At 42.4% G+C, this 22824-nt stretch overlaps 1 protein-coding gene across 1 annotated transcript; it reads left to right on the top strand.

Moving 5' to 3' along the window:
- Nucleotides 1–5713, top strand: LOC124708881 (cullin-1-like). The gene is made up of 18 exons (XM_047240518.1): nt 1–155; nt 266–365; nt 1188–1373; nt 1465–1512; nt 1596–1799; nt 1891–1968; nt 2151–2240; nt 2330–2410; nt 2499–2561; nt 2893–2928; nt 2999–3085; nt 3171–3320; nt 3401–3456; nt 3569–3851; nt 3986–4129; nt 4225–4443; nt 4564–4731; nt 5276–5713. The coding sequence occupies exons 1-18, from the start codon at nt 10–12 to the stop codon at nt 5375–5377; spliced, it is 2241 nt and encodes a 746-aa protein (XP_047096474.1). The 5' UTR covers nt 1–9; the 3' UTR covers nt 5378–5713.
- The last annotated feature ends 17111 nt before the right edge of the window (nt 5714–22824 follow it).

The following is a 22824-nucleotide window of genomic DNA, read 5'->3' as shown; positions in this document are numbered from 1 at the left end:
GCGGCGGCGATGGCGGGCCAGGGGCAGGACCGCAAGACCATCGATCTGGAGGAAGGATGGGCCTACATGGAGGGCGGCATCGGCAAGCTCGTCAACATCCTCGAGGGCAAGAACGAGCCGCAGTTCAACTCCGAGAACTACATGATGCTCTACACGTAAGCCCGCCTCTTCCCCCGCCCCCGCCTCCCGCCGCCGGCCCGATTCGATCCGATCCGTTGCTGATCTAGGGTTTCCGACCCCCTCGCCCTGATTTGTTTTCTCGCAGGACGATATACAACATGTGCACGCAGAAGCCGCCCAACGACTACTCGCAGCAGCTCTACGACAAGTACCGCGAGGCCTTCGAGAAGTACATCCGAGACGCGGTCAGCTGCTGGTTCCCCCTTCTTCCCCCTGTTTTTTGTTTTTGTTACTGTTATGCCGGTGCTCTTGGTTCTCTGGTCCAGCGAATCGACGCGAATCTGATTGGGTTTTGGTTTCGAAAGTGCACCTATGTGTTGAGTGGTTGCGCCAGTACTGGCTGCGGATGATTAGATTATGGTCTTACTACGATTTACTAACGCACAGTCAGACCTGTTAAAAAATTGCTCCTTGACTATTTGAAACAAGCTGACTCCCAGTACCTAGTAAGTAGTAGGTTTAGTTCAGCTAGATTTGCGTGGATGCATCGGTAAGTTTGTTTTTACTTGACAATGTGCTATGTTTCTCAGTTCAGTTAAGGTCCCTCCTTTTCCGGCCAAAGCTGTTATAGAATTTCTTTTGCCATCCTAGATAGAAGCTATAAAAGTGAAACCTGTATTGCACAACAGTTTGCAGTGTTTTCCTTGCTTAATTTCTTGAGATGAATATTACTTTTCTTGCATTGTACAGCTGGAAACAATGGCCCTTGATAGGTGCATGATAACGCAAACTGTTAGTTCTATACTATCTCGTCATGCATGCTGATTTATGAAAGTAACTTGTATTCTTGCATAATCTACTGGCATCACTTTACTTTTCTCCTAGTAATCCCTTTTGTTATCTGTGATACTGTGACGTGATTGGATGAACAGGGGATTAGGAATCCAGGGTCATAATCATGTTATGGGTTTCTGACATAAGTCACCCACATCCAACTTTTTCTCCAATTATGTTGTACTCATTGCGTTATCCTGTTTTCACGGTTTAACTTGTTCAAATTACTACAGGTCTTGCCAGCAATAAAAGAGCAGCATGATGAGTATATGCTAAAACAGCTAAACGTAAGGTGGAAGAACCATAAAGTCATGGTTCGCTGGCTTTCACGTTTCTTCCATTACCTTGACCGATACTTCATCACCCGGAGGTCTCTTACTCCACTTAATGATGTTGGGTTTATTTGCTTCCGAGACTTGGTAAACTGCCTTTTTCTTAACTTCATCCTCCTGTTTAGTGCACACTAAGTTTTTTTTTTCTCTCTTCTAATCAGTCAACTCATGGTAACAGATATTTCAAGAGATCAAAGGAAAGGTGAAAGATGCGGTGTTAGTTCTGGTGAGTCTTTGCATCCCTAGATGAACATATATCAAATGATTTGACAACATTTAACAGACTGTTGCGACAACTTTCTTCTGCAGATAAATCAAGAGCGTGAAGGTGAACAGATTGACAAGACCTTGCTCAAGGACGTCTTGGATATATTTGTTGAAATTGGGTTAACTACCATGGAGTTTTATGAGAATGACTTTGAAGATTTCTTGCTCAAGGATACTACAGAGTACTATTCTGTCAAGGCTCAAAACTGGATCGTTGAGGATTCTTGTCCAGATTACATGATAAAGGTACCTCAATAAGACCTTTGCCCTGCATAATATTTATGCATGTATTTCTTTTTCTTCTATGTAATAGATTTGCTGATGCCTCTTTCATTAGGCTGAGGAGTGCCTGAGAAGAGAGAAGGAGCGAGTTAGTCACTACTTGCATATTAACAGTGAGCCAAAGTTGCTGGAGGTTTGTTAAATGTTTGCTGTACCTATTCAAAACTATTTCTCCACTAGTATATCCACTATGTATTCTGAACATGCATTCATACTTTTGTAACCAGAATATTCTAATGATCTTGTTCGAGAAATGATGCAAAATAGCGCAGTCTGTGAAATAATTTTATGTAATCATCTTTCCTTTTCTTACAGAGAGTGCAAAATGAATTGCTTGCCAACTATGCAACACAACTTCTGGAGAAGGAACATTCTGGATGTTATGCATTGCTTCGGGATGACAAGGTTTGCTCAGAACAAGGCATATATATTTCTATACAGTATACATAATTATTCATGAACGCAATTGCCCACTCATTCATCTTTTGCTACAGGTGGATGATCTTAAAAGGATGTTTTCGCTCTTCTCAAAAATCACCCGTGGTCTGGAACCTGTTTCTAACATGTTCAAATCGGTATTGACTATAGTGCACATTATCTCGGCTCTCCTTTCTGTTGCTTGCAGTTCACTGTAAACTATAATTGAATTAAACACCTTTGCAGCATGTTACGAATGAGGGTACAGCTTTGGTCAAGCAAGCAGAAGATTCTGCTAGTAATAAAAAGGTGCAGTATTTGCTCCCGCCATTGCTTCATTTCTGCACTTATTTTTTATTGTGGTTCAGTTTTTGAACAATTCAATTCACACTGTAGTGTCATGTAGCTCCACTGTCCAGTGACACCATTCTACATCTACATTAATACTCTTAAAATAGTTGAGACCTGACTATTGGAGTTGCCAACTGGCGTTGAGATTACATCTGACATTTTGTTTAGTACTTGCGTTTGGTCTGCCTTACGATTGATGGATGAGCTCCTGCCACCTACTGGTTTAGTTGTGTCATTTGATTTATTAATTTTCTGTGAATAAGTATGCTAATATTAGTCATTTGTACAGCCAGAGAAGAAGGAGATGGTTGGAATGCAGGAACAGGTGTGTAACTCGATTTACTGCACCTCTATCACGAGATTTGTTTTTCTAATGTGTGTTATTTGCCTTTTAGGTTTTTGTCTGGAAAATCATTGCACTGCATGATAAGTATGTAGCATATGTGACAGATTGTTTCCACGGCCATACACTCTTCCACAAGGTTTGCTGGCTGATACGGTTGTATTCCATTTTGCCCGTATAGTAGTTAAAATTGCCGCCTCATCCTCAAACTTCTCTTTGTTCAGGCACTTAAAGAAGCCTTTGAGGTCTTCTGCAATAAGGGTGTCTCTGGCAGTTCGAGTGCTGAATTGCTCGCCACCTTCTGTGACAACATTCTGAAGAAAGGCTGCAGTGAAAAGCTCAGTGATGAAGCCATTGAAGATGCCCTTGAGAAGGTACACCACTGTCTTCGGATTTACTGTTATCATAAGTTTGTAGCAGAAAGAACTCTGGTTTGATAGTGAATAACTTTCAGGTGGTGCGCCTGCTTGCATACATAAGTGATAAAGACCTCTTTGCTGAGTTCTACAGGTGATTTCTTGTAACCTTACTTGGTATTTTGCCTATTTAGCCTCCATATCAGGAGGGTTTGTCTTGATTTAGATCTTAGTATTTATCTTCAAATGTGTGGAACAATTTACAGGAAGAAACTTGCAAGGAGATTGCTTTTTGACAAGAGTGCTAATGATGAACATGAAAGAAGCATCCTGACAAAGCTTAAGCAGCAGTGTGGTGGGCAGTTTACTTCAAAAATGGAAGGCATGGTTACTGACCTTACTCTTGCAAGAGATCATCAAACTAAGTTTGAAGAGTTTGTAGCTGAACATCAAGAGTTGCATCCTGGGGTAGACTTGGCTGTTACTGTCTTGACAACAGGATTCTGGCCAACCTACAAAACTTTTGAAATAAGCCTTCCTTCTGAGATGGTAAGATAACCTTTTTCTTGTGGATTTAGCAGCATGAGTTACACGTATTTGTTAACATGACAGTATGAAACCCAGGCATCAAAGCTCATCTTTATAATTTTGAAATGGAAATTTATACTTCTCAATACCTTCAGGTTAAATGTGTAGAGGTTTTCAAGGAGTTCTACCAAACAAGAACAAAGCACAGGAAGCTTACCTGGATATACTCGTTGGGAACCTGCAATATCAATGCAAAATTTGAAACCAAAACTATAGAGCTCATTGTTACAACATATCAGGTATTTTGAATTAAGTCGTATTTAGTCGCTTTGCCAAATGTGTACTTCTAAGTTGTAACCTGTCTGACATTTTGACATTCCTTTTCTTTTGGCAGGCTGCGTTGCTGTTGTTATTCAATGGAGTTGATAGGCTTAGTTACTCTGAGATTGTAACACAGCTGAACCTGTCAGATGATGATGTTGTGCGTTTGCTCCATTCTCTGTCTTGCGCTAAATACAAGATTCTTACCAAAGAGCCAGCTGGTAGATCTATTTCTCCCAATGATGTTTTCGAGTTCAATTCAAAATTTACCGACAGGATGAGAAGAATCAAGGTACTGTCCTAGTTTTTTTTTTTTTTGGTTTCTTAGCTGTCGTACTCCCATGGGATTATAGGCCATCTGCTATCTGCAGTGATGCTTTTCTTATGATTGAATATTTGACATAATGTGCAGATACCCCTGCCTCCTGTTGATGAGAAGAAAAAGGTTGTTGAAGATGTTGACAAGGACAGGAGGTATGCAATTGATGCATCGATTGTGCGTATCATGAAAAGCCGCAAAGTCATGGCCCATACCCAGCTAGTTGCGGAATGTGTGGAGCAGCTCAGCCGCATGTTCAAGGTACTTACAGTACATTTTCTCTTCTCTACATATTTGGTTATGGAATCTAGCTCTTGCTGTTGTGGCGCATCATCAAATTCCGTATCATCATTTTTTCCTAGTTGCTCACGTGGTGTTCTGGTTGACTTTTCCTATCCATATCGATCAACTACCTTTGCCTGATGCCTGATAATTACACTCTTTAAGTTGTTTTATTATTCTACCCTCATCATGAAACAAAAGAACTGTTTGCATTTACCCACCCTTGAAAAAGGGAAGGAAAACACTAGGCATGTACTCCCTCTGTTCCAAATTAATTGACCTTATCAGCACATCTAGACATGTTTTAGTGTGAGCCAATTAATTAAAGTTGCTACTGTTGCTGATGAAGTAGCTCATTATATATAAAAATAGTTGTATGACCAAACTACCTGGAGTGACATAGCTACTGTAGCCGTTTATGGTTTTGTAGAGTGCTTATTTGTTTTGATATTTTGGTTGGTTTGGAACTAGCAGATGTTTAGCCTGAACTGTTTGTCCTAACCTGATTTTGTGCCCACTGCAGCCCGACTTCAAAGCAATCAAGAAGCGGATTGAGGATCTCATCACCAGGGACTACCTGGAGCGTGACAAGGACAACGCCAACACATACAGATATCTGGCTTGATTGGTATCTGGGGGCAGGTTCGGGGGCAGCTGGCGTGTGGCGTTCATGATATGCTCCAGTGACTTTGCTGCGATGATGCAGCTTACTTTGGGGATTTCTGTCGTGTGCCAGTTGCTACCTTCCTGGGCTGGTCTCATTTTGTACATGGGGGTCGTTGGATAGGAGCCTATCGAGATACTAGTAGGCAAATCAGGATCGGTGGAGGCAAACTCTTTACCGCTTAACGTGCCTTCCCTTGCAGTGCTATTTATATATCTTAGTACTCGCCACTTGACCTAGTTAACTTGTTGCCACGCTTATGCTTTGCCGTGAAAAGTTTCTACGGGCTTCTTTTGATGGCATTTCCTGTGGTTATCATGCTGTGGTTACTTGTCCACCAAAATTCCTGTAAGTTTGTGCTGTTTGCCGCTCTATGCTCTCAAGGTTCTGCTGGCCTGTGGTTCCTCGAGCGGTTCCGTTTTAGCATACATGTCAGTGCCTTAATGCTTCATGTTGTAGCTGGACGGTGGCGCTAAGTCGGTGATTGTGTTTGGCAGAGGAAGTATCCTGTCGTTACAGACCTAGGAATAGCATTGCTGCCGTTCTCCCTCCTGATCGCTGCCCTTTGATACTCACCATCCATGAATCCTTCCTCTGCCGTCAAGCCTGCCTCTCGCACCTTGCTGGATTTCTCACAAAATCTTTGTCTGCCCCCTCCCCAAGTCCTGGAGTGCTGCCATCACATGCGCCACCACTCCTCTCTGCCGCTGTCTTTCTTCCCAATGCTCCTCACCCTCCCCTCTCGCCCTTGATGCGACCCCACACATGCTGCCTGCTAGTGAGCTTGGCAGCGCTGCCGTGGAGGCTGGGGGCGCCACGGCCAGTCCTCACCACCATTGAAGGTCTGAGACGCCCTCGACCGCTGAATCTGCAAGCCAAGTTTTCCACGAGGTGGTCTCCTCTCTCCGATCTGCCGTCCGCCATACTCTAGGTTGAACCGGCTGGAGCCTGGAGGTATGGTCTCCTCTGATTTCTCCCTTCCCATCTTTGCCTTTTCTGTAATTATATGGTCTAGCACAAGCTGTTGGACTGAATGTTTTTAGTGGACTGTGCGTGTAATTTCGCATGTTTTGGTCTACCCAAGATTTGAGTGCATATTTGTGGTGATCATTGATTCATAAAAAGCTTGAGTGAGCATAAAGTAAAGAAGATAAATGTAAGGCTTCATCGTTAATGATAAAAGGTTGCTATAATTTAGTGTACCTAGACTCACCGAGCTAATACTGTCACCAAAGCAAACAAAATTTCAGAAGTAGCTGGTACTGCCATTTATTTCATTCCAGTATGAAGTCAAGGATTCCTAGAACCACAAATATGTATGAAGTCAAGGATTCCTAGAACCATTAGCAGGTGTCCAATATTACCTAAAGACACTTAATTTATGGCCTAAAATTTTGAGCAACTTTGAACCGCAAAAATACTTTACTCTTATGCAAAGTATGCCATTTCAGTTCTGATTATTGCAACATGATACATGGTGGTGAACTTGTTCATGTAGCCCAATCATTATGCCTTACTGAAAAACAAAACACAAGTATACTTGGTTAGTTTCATCTCTTTCGCAGTTCTTGTCGAATTGAGTCTAGCTGGTTTCTTATCTTTACTAATATACGGGGATAGGTGGTGTTGGTAGGTAAAAAAACCGGGCCAAATTATTTCCTGTCAAAAAAACCTGCTAGATTTGCCTTCCGATCTACCTTTAGATTCGAAATAATAACCAGGACCGATCGGCCTTCACGCGTGAAAAAACCCAGGACCCAAAGGCCTTTGTATGCTTCGTTCGTACAAACAACAACAACGGTAGGTGTTCCTTTTGCTCGTCGTTGAGACTTTCCTCTCGTCGTGAAGGAGTTGGCATCGAACTCCGATTCCTACCAAATCTATCGTGTCGTCCAAGAAAAACTCCAAGTCGATCGCTCGATCGTGTTTAGGTAAGGTTCTTTCTCGTTCTATAAAAAATATCAGATGGCACCGGTATTACCGGCTACCGGAATGGAAATACCAGCCGAGATTTTTATTATAAAATTTAAATTTATCCAAAATTCGTCAAAATTGAATAGATTACAAAAATTTCTGTAAATACCGGCTGTTATTTTCTTATACTGGTAGGTATGACAAAACCGGTTACCGCCAAGATTTCGGAAATATCGGGTGAGGAAAAACACTAGAGCACATTACCGGTGCATGTTTAACGACATGCATATTTTAATTGATCATTTTACGTCAATAACTCTTAAATATATCTACATTATTGAACAATTAGTTACCCGTAGCAACGCACTGGTATTGTCCTAGTTCTAGTATTTCCTAATTCTGTAAATATTTTGAGGGATTTGTGTTGGAGAACACATCTTCCTCCTGTGGTGAGTGAGCTTTGTTGAGTTTATTTGCATTGGTTGGTCATTGCTATGAAATTTGTTTTAGGTTCCATGTGGCTGATGTTCCAATTGTTGCTGGGCGGACAGGTTGAAAACATGCAACACAGCGGAAGCACATCTGCCATTTGCAGATAAAAGGCACGTAAAATACATTAGTGATGACACTCTGTTCTAGAATGATAACATACCATTTGCAGAAAAAAGGCAGGTAAAATACTTTGATGATCCCGTTTACTCCTGGGAATGCAGATGCTGTTTAGAGCATTCTACTAATCTGATGCCTGGACATACATCTGTCCGGTCAAAACAAATGCATTGCTTTGGAACTTTGTTCCATAAGGGAAAACGAGAATATCAAGGTATTTTGTAATGTATTTTCTGTGATCATTCATAGAATCATTCCAGCGTATACGGCTATAGCTTAATATGATGAATTGCATATTTACTGATCCAGCGCTGCTATATGATTGTGAAAGCTCTATGAGTTTTTGATTCCTGATTTTAGCCTATCTTTACTAACACAGTTGCCTCGGAACATATTTGGCCACACAGTTGTTTTCTCTGAAATGGTTTATATATTCACTTTTCAGTTTAATTTGAGGATTTAAAGAAAACAAAGCACCGTACTGTTTTGACTGTTTTTTAAGGCTGCAGATGTATAACCATTTAGTACATCAGCAAGAACACCATGAGGTTGACTAGGTAGAAAATTACCTAAACACCACAACATGTTCCATAGATCGGCGCAGAGCTCATCAGAACAAATCTAAATTTTGGATCCCCTCGAAAAAAAAATCTGGAAGTATACATGTCCAGTAGTTTCATCAAAGCTAAACTTATACACTGCAATGCATATCTGCCATTAGATAACCTGAATCTTATGCACCGGAGAGCTCATTTATATGTATTAATCCATGGTCCCAAAGTGCTGAAAGAGTATTCTACTACTATGTGCCACCATCCAGTAGGCCCTGCCGTCAAACCATGTATTTTTTTACTAATGACAAGTTAAGCTAGATTTTACATTAGTTAGTTGTGTTTCAATGGATTTTACACGTAACTTGATTTGGCTCTGGCCTAATTTTCAGTTATAAAATCCATATTTACTTCTCCACATCACTATGTTTGTTTTCGTAGGGAGCTTCCTTGACTAGCAAAGGCATGCTTCTTGCACTGCCGAAGAAAAGACAAGTCATGGTGTGTTAATTGGATGATGTTCTGCAATTGGTCAGTGTGTTAGCGTGGGATATAGTATGGGTTTTAATTAACTGTAAATAATATTAGTTGTAGGTGTTCATTCACTTATGAAATAAACAATTCATCGTATTTTTATGAAGTTATCTACTACTTGACATGGTTAATTTATAAGTATTTCTCAAACTGTGTATAGGTGTAATTGTTGCTAAAATATGTTGAAGTGGTCATCGAATATACTATTTTGCTCCTAAATTCTTACTAGAAGTTTATAGGTCATTGTGACAGTGATATATAAACTTCTAGCTGAACATTAATGAATAAGAGGTTTTGATTTTATTTTTGGTGTTTTCTAATCTCTCAAGTAACTAGGGTTATTGAGTAAAGTAGTAGCAACAAAGTATGCATCTATCAAACCTATGGTTGCGGCAAAGTTTTTTTTTTTGAAATGGAGAAGCTATTGTGAGAAATTGCGTATGTTGCATAGACAGAAATCAACTTCTGATATATTTTCTTTGTAGTGAGTGCATATTGCACAGCTGTGTGCTTTTGTCATGCATCTTCTGCATTTTTCTATTTCATTGCACTTGACTAATTAAAAAAAGACCTTTACATGCAGCCAAAACGAAAATACGCAAGCCAACATTTGGAAAATGTGTAGGAAAATATGCATGTTTGTGGCGATATAACAAGAGAGAACGTGTGCAGCGCGCGCAAGGTTCTTCTAGTTCCAAATGTGGGACCTAGCGCCAAGCGTCGCATGTTCAAGGAGGAGGTTGCGGGATGTTCCATCCCCCGAAAGGATCTAATCATATTCCTGTTCGAAAACTGGATTAGACATAAGAAAATGTGGGACCCAGCGCCAAGCGTCGCATGCTCAAGGAGGAGGTTACGGGATGTTCCATCCCCCGAAGGGATCTAATCATATTCCTGTTCGAAAACTGGATTAGACATAAGAAAATATTGATTCAGGAGGCTATCATGAGAAAAAGAACACCGGGTCAAAACTAGGGATCAAAGTGTTTGGCGCCTACCATTTCACATGCCCTTCGTTCCTGTGTGATTTTCTGGAAAACTGTGATTGGCACATGGCACCGACGTCACTGAAAATTCGGGCATTCTCATTTTTAAAATTTGGATGGTTAGGATGATAGTTTCAAATTAGCAACAATATTGATGAATTGACACCTCTTCATTCATTCGTTCATTCGATCATTCATAATAAGCGATACATCATTTACGAGAAGAGGTGCAATTTTAGGAGGATGATTGTCTAACCAGTTACCCGAATCCGAATTCTTTGCCATATGAGATGGATGCCATGTCCGCGTCGTTCAGCTCTTGTGGCTGCGGGCAGAGGATCTCGTCGGGGCAGGAGATGGATGCCATGTCCGCGTCGTTCAGCTCTTGTGGCGGAGTGGCGAGCAGATCGACGCGGGTGTGTTTGGGCAGCTTTGCTGTTGGTCCATGGTCGCTCGCGTCCGCGACCGGCCGCCACCACGAAGCAGGCCGCCAGTCACGCCCGCACCATTCCGTCGGCCCTGTCTGCTCATCCCCATTACCTGAGATGCGCCTGGGTACGATTAGTGTTGGGCTGTTGGTACTCCGCCGCCGGCCGCCTGAGAAGCAGCTCGCCTCAAGTCATGCAGCTTTTCAACTTCGTGGAGTTCTTGGTCAGCATCCCAGTCCACGAAATACGACCAGTATCCGCCCGAAGGCACAAACACGATTAAACTGGCCGGCAGGCCGGCCGTCCACCACTTCTGTACTAATTTTAACAAAAAAAAACATTGTATGTACAGTATTAGCGCAACTCTACTGCTGCAGAGAGAGAGATGAAGATTGGAAGAACGAAGAGGAGAATAGAGAGGGCACGGGAGGAGGCACTTCGTGGGGCACTGCCGGCGCAGGAGAATGTATTTCAGGAAGGAGCGAGGGAGGAGATGAGCGCCATCTTTGGATGGCAGCGACGAGCGGGAAGTCACGCGACAGCTAGGGTCGATGGAGACGTGGCCACACGGAGGATCTCCGGGGGCACTCCTCGACGGCGGCGGGGAGCTCCTGACCGTCGGCCACCGCGCGCCCTGTATCTCTCCCATCCGTCCAGGAAGAGACGAACCAGAGCCTCCAACGGTCAGGCTCGAGCTGCCCAGGCGAAGTGAGGGCGGAATTACAGAGAGGAGCGCCTGATCCAGCTTCACGAGCCAAATCAAGAGAAATTAGTCAAACAAATTTTGGGGAAACCAAGGCGGCGCTCCAGATCGAGCCGGCCGTAGTCGGAGCAGAGCGGCCGCACCTCCCCATCGCCCCTCTCCCGAAGCGCTCTGGTTCTTGGTCGGGCAGGGGAGTAGGCGGAGGTGACCTGAGGCTTGGGCGCTTGGCGGCGATGGGCTCGCCGGCGTTGGGTGCTGTCGATCGTTCTTCAATCCCCGCGATTCCCATCGCCTCACCCAATGTATGTTCCGCGCGAAATCAATCGCGTGATGTTAGTTGTAGAGGCGCTCGATTTGGGGCTAGCTGTGGAGGAGACGGACTCTCTATGGGGCTCGATTTTGCAGCAGCGCGGGGCTCCAAATTTCCAGCACTATTCCCGTGCTCTAGTCTCCGGGCTCGTAGGTGTTTGTGCTAAGAACGGGATGGGCACCGGCGGCGTGGATGGTTCCATGGGTGGCGCGGCCGTGCTGAAGCGCTGCATCTGGTGGAAGAGGGAAGGGGATAAAGTGAGCCGCTTTATTTTAGGACCACACGCTTGTTCCATCTACCACAGATTCGCACAGATTTCACAGACTAATGGTAGAGCAAACGATGTTAGACACGTGTCAAGCAATACACGCGTGCTCACGTATACACCCGGTTACTAGGCTTCATCCGTATGAGCTTATTGTGATTGTTTCCAAAAAGAAAAGAAATCAGTTAGAATCAAGCGAGGAATCCCGTCTTCGTGATTGATTGCTCCTACTCGTGCCTCTATCCACTGCACAATGTGGGCGCACATTGCTAGCTCAACCATTGCGTCCATGCCTGCTGTTGCGCCGCCCCTCTACTTCCTTCCCTTATCCTCGTCCCAAAGCTTAAGTTTGACATGGCCATGGTAGTTCTTCAAAATCAGAGGACTACAATGTGCCAAGCCCTAGAAGACGAGGTACCAACGGGAATGGGCCTGATGTCATCGGATCTTGCGCTTGGTGTTGCAAGGTTTTCTCGTATCTCTACAAGCTCATGCCCCCCCCCCCGCACAATTTTCAATCTTGCATATGTGCTTCCAAATTGTAAGTTTGTAACAAACTGATCTGCCTTTTTTTGTGTGAAAGCACAAGCTAGATATTGCAAGGTTTATGTGTGTTTTGCTATTAGTTTGTGTTTCCTCGGATTTTTTCAACTTTGTGTATGTGCTTTCAAAATGCGGAAAACGCGCATTTGGTTTGTTGCATTATTATTTTTAAAATGTTACAAATATTTTTTTGCATTTTTTTGTAACATCTTTTGAATCTTTTTGTCGTGTAACCGTTTCTTTTGTTGCATTACCTTTTTTTTCAAACTATTGGAAAACTATTATGCAGGGTTGTAACATCTTCCTGAAGAAAATGTTACGACAAGTTACTGCATACCCACAAATTTTTTGCATTACTATTTTATAAGATTGCGAAAATTGCTTACTATTTTTGTAACATCTTCTAAAAAATATTGTGTTTTATTTGTTGCAAAGCACATAACCGCCCACATCTGCCTGCTCGCCCGATCCGACGATGCGGGATATGTCCCGTTCCCTTCCCGGACCTGTTTATCACCGAAAGGGCACGGACTTAGGGCATCTCCAGCGGCGCGACGCAAATCGGTGTCCGCGAGTGTTCGTTTGCGTCGCGCGGCAGACGCGAGAAAGACTGTATTTGTCCGCGCGTCCATTTGCGCCTGGGGGTGCCTCCAGCGGCCCGACGCATTTCCGCGTCGGCATGCATTATGAAGTTTGAAAACAACAATTAAAGAGATTCAACGAAGTCATAGTCCTTATTACATCCAAATTTTAAAAAGTCTACATGAAAATAAGATGTTATTTCTCTAGGCATGGTCTTCATGGCCAGCCAATGCCCACTGATGGTCAATCAGATCCGCCTGCAGCCGTTTGCACACGTTCTTGTAGGATAACGTTGCATAGAAAACAAAAATTTTCCTACCGCGAACACGCAATCCAAGCCAAGATGCAATCTAGAAGACAGTAGCAACGAGGGGGTATCGAGTCTCACCCTTGAAGAGATTCCAAAGCCTACAAGATGAGGCTCTTGTTGCTGCGGTAGACGTTCACTTGCCGCTTGCAAAAGCGCGTAGAAGATCTTGATCACGATCGCTTCCGGTGCCACGAACGGGCAGCACCTCCGTACTCGGTCACATGTTCGGTTGTTGATGAAGACGACGTCCACCTCCCCGTTCCAGCGGGCAGCGGAAGTAGTAGCTCCTCTTGAATCCGACAGCACGACGGCGTGGTGTCGGTGGTGGTGGAGAAGTCCGGCGGAGCTTCGCTAAGCGTGCGGGAACTATAGAGGAGAGAGGGGGCGGCTAGGGTTTGGGAGAGGGGCGCCGGCCATCTAGTGGTGCGGCCACCTTGTGGTGCTTGGGGTGGCCGGCCCCCTCCCTTGGCCCCTCATTATATAGGTGGATCCCCAAGTGTTGGTGTCCAAGTCTTCGAATAAGACCCGAACCAAAAACCTTCCATAAGAGGGGAAAACCTAGCCCAACTCAGGACTCCCACCAAAGGTGGGGTTTCCACCTCCCATATGGGTGGGGGGGTGGCCGGCCTCCTAAGGGAGTCCACTTGGGACTCCTCCCCACTAGGGCTGGCCGGCCATGGAGGTGGAGTCCCATGTGGACTCCACCTTCCTTGGTGGTTTCTTCCGGACTTTTCTAGAACCTTCTAGAACCTTCCATAGAACCTTCCGCGACATTTTAATTCACATAAAATGACATCCTATATATGAATCTTATTCTCCGGACCATTCCGGAACTCCTCGTGATGTCCGGATCTCATCCGGGACTCCGAACAAATATTCGAACTCCATTCCATATTCAAGTACTACCATTTCAACATCCAACTTTAAGTGTGTCACCCTACGGTTCGTGAACTATGCGGACATGGTTGAGTACTCACTCCGACCAATAACCAATAGCGGGATCTGGAGATCCATAATGGCTCCCACATATTCAACGATGACTTCAGTGATCGAATGAACCATTCACATACGATACCAATTCCCTTTGTCACGCGATATTTTACTTGTCCGAGGTTTGATCATCGGTATCACTCTATACCTTGTTCAACCTCGTCTCCTGACAAGTACTCTTTACTCGTACCGTGGTATGTGGTCTCTTATGAACTTATTCATATGCTTGCAAGACATTAGACGACATTCCACCGAGAGGGCCCAGAGCATATCTATCCGTCATCGGGATGGACAAATCCCACTGTTGATCCATATGCCTCAACTCATACTTTCCGGATACTTAATCCCACCTTTATAACCACCCATTTACGCAGTGGCGTTTGATGTAATCAAAGTATCTTTCCGGTATAAGTGATTTACATGATCTCATGGTCATAAGGACTAGGTAACTATGTATCGAAAGCTTATAGCAAATAACTTAATGACGAGATCTTATGCTACGCTTAATTGGGTGTGTCCATTACATCATTCATATAATGATATAACCTTGTTATTAATAACATCCAATGTTCATGATTATGAAACTAATCATCCATTAATCAACAAGCTAGTTTAAGAGGCATACTAGGGACTTCTTGTTGTCTACATATCACACATGTACTAATGTTTCGGTTAATACAATTATAGCATGATATATAAACATTTATCATAACCATAAAGATATAAATAATAACCACTTTATTATTGCCTCTAGGGCATATCTCCTTCGAGTCTCCCACTTGCACTAGAGTCAATAATCTAGTTTACATTTGTAAAGATATAACACCTTGGCCTTCCGGTGCTTTATCATGTTTTGCTCACGGGAGAGGTTTTAGTCAACGGATCCGACATGCTCGTAAACGTATGTATTTTGTAATTCATTTGCGTCTCAACGCATCACTCATTTCCAAATGAGTCGGCATTAAATATGTTTGGTCTTCTGGTGGAACCTTAATTCCGCGGTCTGAAATATGTCACTAATATTGTCACACACAATATAGCTTCAAAGTTCTGACACTATCGGAACTACACCAAGTTCTCAAAGAACTTCTTGACTTAACATCCTTTGTCATTGTCAAAACAATGACATACTCTGCTCTTCTTTTGTAGAATCCGTCACAATATTTAGAACTCTTCTAAATCTAGCATAGACAACTTCTAGCTCATTGTGCTACCTTTTAAACAACACTTAGTCTAATTTGAGATTTGAAATTTTATTTTCATATGTGACAAAATTAGTATCGGTGCAACACCTTACAGCGATTTGTTTTGTCATTTCTCCATATAAAACTATATATATATACTTGGTTCTTCTTAAGTACTCAAGAATATTCTTACTCGTTTTTCAGTGATCATCACATGAATCATGCTCATAACACTCTTAGAGCATAGGATATCTGATTGTGTACATATTATTCGTGATCTATAATCACTCATGTGTTTTTACTCATTGGGTGTCAGATACACTCAAGTCTTGTTAAAACTTCACATGACAAGAACATCTTCTTAATATTTCTATATTGAACTATTTCAATATCCATTCTATGTACTTTGACTTAAACTTATTTTGTGTTTCAATCTATCTTCATAGATCTTGACACTAAATTTGTTTCAGTCCATATCTTTTCATTGAAGTTAATTTCTCAATGAAACCTTTTTAATCAAGTATATAATTACATTATTTATAACCAACTATATGTCACCTACATAAAGTATTATAAATATGTCTTAGCGCTCCCACTTAATTTCTTGCAAATGCAAGCCTCTTCATCGTCTTTGATGAAATAAAAAACTCTTTGACTATTTCATCTGGTGAAGATTCCAACTCCGTGATACTTACTTCATCCAATTGAAGCTTGTATACCTATCTAGTATTCCACGGACCAGCAAAACTCTTGGTTGTATCTTGTATACATATTTCGTTAAGTAGTGTATTTTGCCATCCTACTAGCATATCTCATAAAAGAAATATGTAGTGATTATTAGAATAATCCACATAGACTATAAGCATTGCTACGGAAGATCTAATCTTATCGTATTCAACTCTTTGAACTTTGTCGTAAACAATTTTTCGACAAGTCAAGCTTTCTTCAAGGATATTTCATCCAAGTCTATCAATTTCATAGATCCATTTACTTTCATAAAGTATTCACCTATCTTGGATTTCATGGCGCATGGCCATTTTAACGGAGTCAGGGCCCATCATAACTTCTTTGTTTGTAGTTGGTTTATCATTGTTCAAAATCAATCCTTTGTCCACAAATCATTTATTTGATCACAAAGTAAACCATACCTACAAGGTTCAATATGTACTTCGATCTCCATGACTGAAACACTTTGTAGTCATGGGAGCCATGATCGTTGTGGCCGCTTCCGAAACCAATTCCGATGCTGCGCTACTCGATCATTATGCTCGAGTTCATAAACCTTATCAAATTATATTGTCCTCCCACTCAAATACTTCACTAGAAACAATTTCTCGGAAATAAGAAACATTGACAAACACTTTTGTCTTTGTCTCGTGGGAAGAATTCCCAACTAAATCTCTGGGATAACCAACAAAGACATTCATCCGATTTTGGTTGTAAATTCTTAGACCAAAATTTAAAGAAAAGACTATTAGGGTTTATACCCATACCATAACTTGTATGGTGTCATTTCAATGGATCATGATGATGCTCTATTCATTGTAAAAGCGGTAGTCACTAAAGCATAATCCACAAAAATATAATGGCGTCATAATATTTTATCGCATCATTGATCCAACAAGGTTTGGATACTTCATCATCACTATGATACTCCAATAAATGTGAGTTGTAGAACACTTTCATAACTCTCTTAGATGTTCGCTAAAACTCGTAATTCAAATATTTCCACCATGATCCAATCATAGATATTTGACTTTTCTATTACGATGATTTCCACTTCATGCTGAAACTTATTTGAATTCATTCAAATGTTTCAAACTTCTTCCTTATTGAATATATCCACATATATACTCAATTAATTGTTGAAAGTTTTCATGAAGTAGAAGAATCTCCCGCACACAACTATGCTCAGTGAACCACATACATCATTATGTATTTTTCCACTAAGTTTGTTGCCCGTTCAACTCTTGGCCTATGAACGGTATTTCAGTCATTCTCTTTAGAAAAGATTTGCAAGCGCCAAATGATTCAAAAATCGAATGACTCCAAAAATCCATTTGCATGGAGTTCCTTCATGCGTTCCTTTCTAATATGACCTAAATTGCGGTTTCACAAATAAGTGGAATTCAAATCATTTGCCTTATGGCATTTTAGCGTCAGTATTATGTATGTGTGTTTCACCATTAAGATTTATAATAACTTATCCATCGTACATGGAGTAATGTCATAATTTGAACAACTCATTGTTTTCATTTGACTAGAGCAAAATAACAATTATTAAGTTCTTTATTATAAATTCTAAGGGCTAGATGGGATGCCAACGACGAACATAATAACACTTTATTTTTGTTCCAGAAGTGCATTCCTATCATATTCCTTGTCAGTCACTTAGGCCATTGTATTCTTGTATTGCGTTGTTTTGTATGACATTTCATACCAACCAATATGGTACTAATACCCAAGAATTTCATTGTGTGACCAAACTAGGAATACAACCATAACATGTATATCATGTATATACACCTGAGCTAGACTTTCTAGTTTTTTTTTCTTTATGCCAAAATATCTTTTGTAGTTTCTCTTTTAGCTTTCCTCATTATTCAGAAAATACTTCACCTTCAATAACTTCTAGGTTTGTTGGTCAAATACCAATAACCTTGAGGTTCTTACTTTGAAGTTGATCATCATATGACAAGTGTTTCAGATTTCACTATTAGTAACTTTGTAATATGATGAACAATTTCACTCATAATTTTATCCACTATATCATGACGACTTTCCGAGACCATGTCTGTACATGTTAGGCTCGTAAAGTTTTAACCTTGGTATTCGCATGTGCAAATCTGGCTTGCACCCGTTGTATGCACACGTAGAATCTATCACACCCGATCATCACGTGATGCTTCGAAACGACGAGTCTTAGCAACGGTGCATACTAAGGACGATAACTTCATGGATATGCGAATATTATTAGTGCCCCAATAGTTGGAGGATTGTGACGCCTCGGCGTCTTCAACCTTCATACATTCCCATAAAACTTATGAGTTTATGTAGTCTCACCAAATTTATATTCTATCATCTTGCAATAAGGTCTTAGATATCACATATATCTCATACCTTGATTATTTCTGAAAACTAAATTTTCAGCTCCTTACTTTTCAAACAGATTTGAACTTCAAGTTTCACGGAGACAAGATAACTTTAGGTACTAATTGAAACCATAGCTCTCTAAAATCAACAATGTGAGGTTTACTAAAAGTTTGCAGTAGGACTTAATCATTTCTTGATTCTTTAACAATACGGTACCAGTCCGTAAAGTTTCTTGTCAGATTTTAACAGTATTTCTATCTCAATTACAAGACTTAGCGCATGATAGAAAACGGATGCCAATACTACAAAATTAATTCAAAATACTACTCAGACTATGTTTATGATAATTAGTTCATGTTTTAATCTAATTACTAATGAACTCCCACTTAATACAACATCCCTCATTGTTGTTTAGTGGTACACGATCCAAATCCACTACACCAAAACCGATCATCACGTGAGATGATGTAGCTTCAATGGTGAACATCAACATGTTGATCATATCATCCATATGACTCGTGTTCAACCTTTCGGTTTCCGTTGTCCCGAGGCCATGTCTGTACATGCTAGGCTCGTCAAGCAAACCCAAGTATTCTGCGTGTGCAACATGGCTTACACCCGTTGTATATGAACGTTGAGTCTATCACATCCGATCATCACGAGATGCTTCGAAACGACGAACCTTGGCAACGGTGCATACGAGGGGAGAACACTTTATTATCTTGATATTAATGTAAGGGATCATCTTATAATGCTACCGTCGCGATCTAAGCAAAATAAGATGCATAAAGGATTAAGATCACATGCAATTCATATGTGATATGATATGGTCCTTTTGTCTTTGCGCTTTCGATCTTCATCTCCAAAGCACGGACATGATCTCCATCATCAACGGGCATGATCTCCATCATCGTCGGCGTAGCGTCAAGATTCATGGCGCCGTCTTCATGGTTGTTCACCTCATGTAGCAACTATTACAACTACTTTGAAATACTACTCAACATGAAAATTAAAGACAACCATAAGGCTCTCGCCGGTTGCCACAATACAATAATGATCATCTCATACATATTCATCATCATATCATGGCCATATCACATCACCAAACCCTGCAAAAACAAGTTAGACGTCTCTAATTTGGTTTGCATATTTTACGTGGTTTAGGGTTTTCGAGTAAGATCTAATCTACCTACGAACATGAACCACAACGGTGATACTAGTGTTGTCAATAGAAGAGTAAATTGAATCTTCATTATAGTAGGAGAGACAGACACCCGCAAAGCCACTTATGCAATACAAGTTGCATGTCGAGCGTGGAGCAAATCTCATGAACGCGGTCATGTAAAGTTAGCCCGAGCCGCTTCATCCCACTATGCCACAAAGATGCAAAGTACTCAAACTAAAGATAACATAAGCATCAACGCCCACAAACCATTGTGTTCTACTCGTGCAACCATCTATGCATAAACCTGGCTCTGATACCACTGTAGGATAACGTTGCATAGAAAACAAAAATTTTCCTACCGCGAACACGCAATCCAAGCCAAGATGCAATCTAGAAGACAGTAGCAACGAGGGGGTATCGAATCTCACCCTTGAAGAGATTCCAAAGCCTACAAGATGAGGCTCTTGTTGCTGCGGTAGACGTTCACTTGCCGCTTGCAAAAGCGCGTAGAAGATCTTGATCACGATCGCTTCCGGTGCCACGAACGGGCAGCACCTCCGTACTCGGTCACACGTTCGGTTGTTGATGAAGACGACGTCCACCTCCCCGTTCCGGCGGGCAGCGGAAGTAGTAGCTCCTTCTTGAATCCGACAGCACGACGGCGTGGTGTCGGTGGTGGTGGAGAAGTCCGGCGGAGCTTCGCTAAGCGTGCGGGAACTATAGAGGAGAGAGGGGGCGGCTAGGGTTTGGGAGAGGGGCGCCGGCCATCTAGTGGTGCGGCCACCTTGTGGTGCTTGGGGTGGCCGGCCCCCTCCCTTGGCCCCTCATTATATAGGTGGATCCCCAAGTGTTGGTGTCCAAGTCTTCGAATAAGACCCGAACCAAAAACCTTCCATAAGAGGGGAAAACCTAGCCCAACTAGGACTCCCACCAAAGGTGGGGTTTCCACCTCCCATATGGGGGGGGGGGGGGCCGGCCCCCATGGGGAGTCCACTTGGGACTCCTCCCCCACTAGGGCTGGCCGGCCATGGAGGTGGAGTCCCATGTGGACTCCACCTTCCTTGGTGGTTTCTTCCGGACTTTTCTAGAACCTTCTAGAACCTTCCATAGAACCTTCCGCGACATTTTAATTCACATAAAATGACATCCTATATATGAATCTTATTCTCCGGACCATTCCGGAACTCCTCGTGATGTCCGGGATCTCATCCGGGACTCCGAACAAATATTCGAACTCCATTCCATATTCAAGTACTACCATTTCAACATCCAACTTTAAGTGTGTCACCCTACGGTTCGTGAACTATGCGGACATGGTTGAGTACTCACTCCGACCAATAACCAATAGCGGGATCCGGAGATCCATAATGGCTCCCACATATTCAACGATGACTTCGGTGATCGAATGAACCATTCACATACGATACCAATTCCCTTTGTCACGCGATATTTTACTTGTCCGAGGTTTGATCATTGGTATCACTCTATACCTTGTTCAACCTCGTCTCCGACAAGTACTCTTTACTCGCATCCGTGGTATGTGGTCTCTTATGAACTTATTCATATGCTTGCAAGACATTAGACGACATTCCACCGAGAGGGCCCGAGAGCATATCTATCCGTCATCGGGATGGACAAATCCCACCGTTGATCCATATGCCTCAACTCATACTTTCCGGATACTTAATCCCACCTTTATAACCACCCATTTACGCGAGTGGCGTTTGATGTAATCAAAGTATCTTTCCGGTATAAGTGATTTACATGATCTCATGGTCATAAGGACTAGGTAACTATGTATCGAAAGCTTATAGCAAATAACTTAATGACGAGATCTTATGCTACGCTTAATTGGGTGTGTCCATTACATCATTCATATAATGATATAACCTTGTTATTAATAACATCCAATGTTCATGATTATAAAACTAATCATCCATTAATCAACAAGCTAGTTTAAGAGGCATACTAGGGACTTCTTGTTGTCTACATATCACACATGTACTAATGTTTCGGTTAATACAATTATAGCATGATATATAAACATTTATCATAACCATAAAGATATAAATAATAACCACTTTATTATTGCCTCTAGGGCATATCTCCTTCAGTTCTCGTCAGTGATTTCTACATTCATATGCAGATAGTTCTCCCAAGATAAAGCCCGAGGGAGTGGCGCAACTAGCTCACCTTGGAAGTCCCAGTGGTTCTCATTGTGGCCATCAGGACGCTCGTTCTCAACGATCATGTTGTGCATGATCACGCAGCATGTCATCACCTCATGCATGGTCTTCAGCGACCATGTTCTTGCCGGGTGACGGACAATTGCGCACCGAGCTTGGAGCACATCAAATCCGCGCTCCACATCTTTCCTGCAAGCCTCTTGCATCTTGGCAAACCTCTTCGTCTTCTCGGAGTTGGATTACGGACAATATTCATCAGTGTGGCCCAGTCAGGACTCAGGATAGATGCCATCAGCAAGATAATATGGCTTGTCATATTCATTTTCATTGATCTCATAGCTCACCCGGGGAGCTTTGCCTTGCATGAGCCGGTTGAAAACCGGTGATCGGTGCAACACATTGATGTCATTGTTCGAACCGGCCATGCCAAAGAATGAATACCAAATCCATAATTCTTGAGATATGACAGCTTCAAGAATGATAGTCCGTCCCTCCGCATGCCCGCTGTACTGACCCTGACATCCGAATGGACAGTTCTTCCACTCCCAGTGCATACAATCTATGCTGCCAATCATTCCTGGGAACCCTCTAGACTCGTTGATAGACAAAAGCCACCTTGTATCCTCAACAGTTGGCTCCCTACAGTAATGCTGTCCGAACACGGCAATCACGGCTCGGCAAAACCAGTACATGGACTCAAGGCAGGTGCTCTCACCCATTCGAAGATACTCATCGAATATATCAGCAGCCATACCATATGATAGCATGCGAATAGCGGCGGAGCATTTTTGGTAGGAGGTGAAGCCTAGCGCACCTGTTGCATCGGGCATGCATTGAAAGTACGGGTTGTAGTTTTTGACGCCCCGGACAATGACCAAGAACAACTCCCTTGACATCCAGTACTGGCGCCGAAACATTTTTTCCTTGAACACCGGATCGGTGAGGTGGAAGTAGTCCTTGTGGAGCCGGAGCTGCCCCTGCACTCTGTTGCGCGACAAGTTTTTTGAGCAGCCTTTGACAAAGCCCCGGTGCACCGACCCCTCATTTGAAGTGAA

This window comes from Lolium rigidum, chromosome 4 (genome assembly GCF_022539505.1).
Source record: "Lolium rigidum isolate FL_2022 chromosome 4, APGP_CSIRO_Lrig_0.1, whole genome shotgun sequence".
NCBI lineage: Eukaryota > Viridiplantae > Streptophyta > Magnoliopsida > Poales > Poaceae > Lolium > Lolium rigidum.
This window is presented reverse-complemented; position numbering and strand designations above follow the sequence as displayed.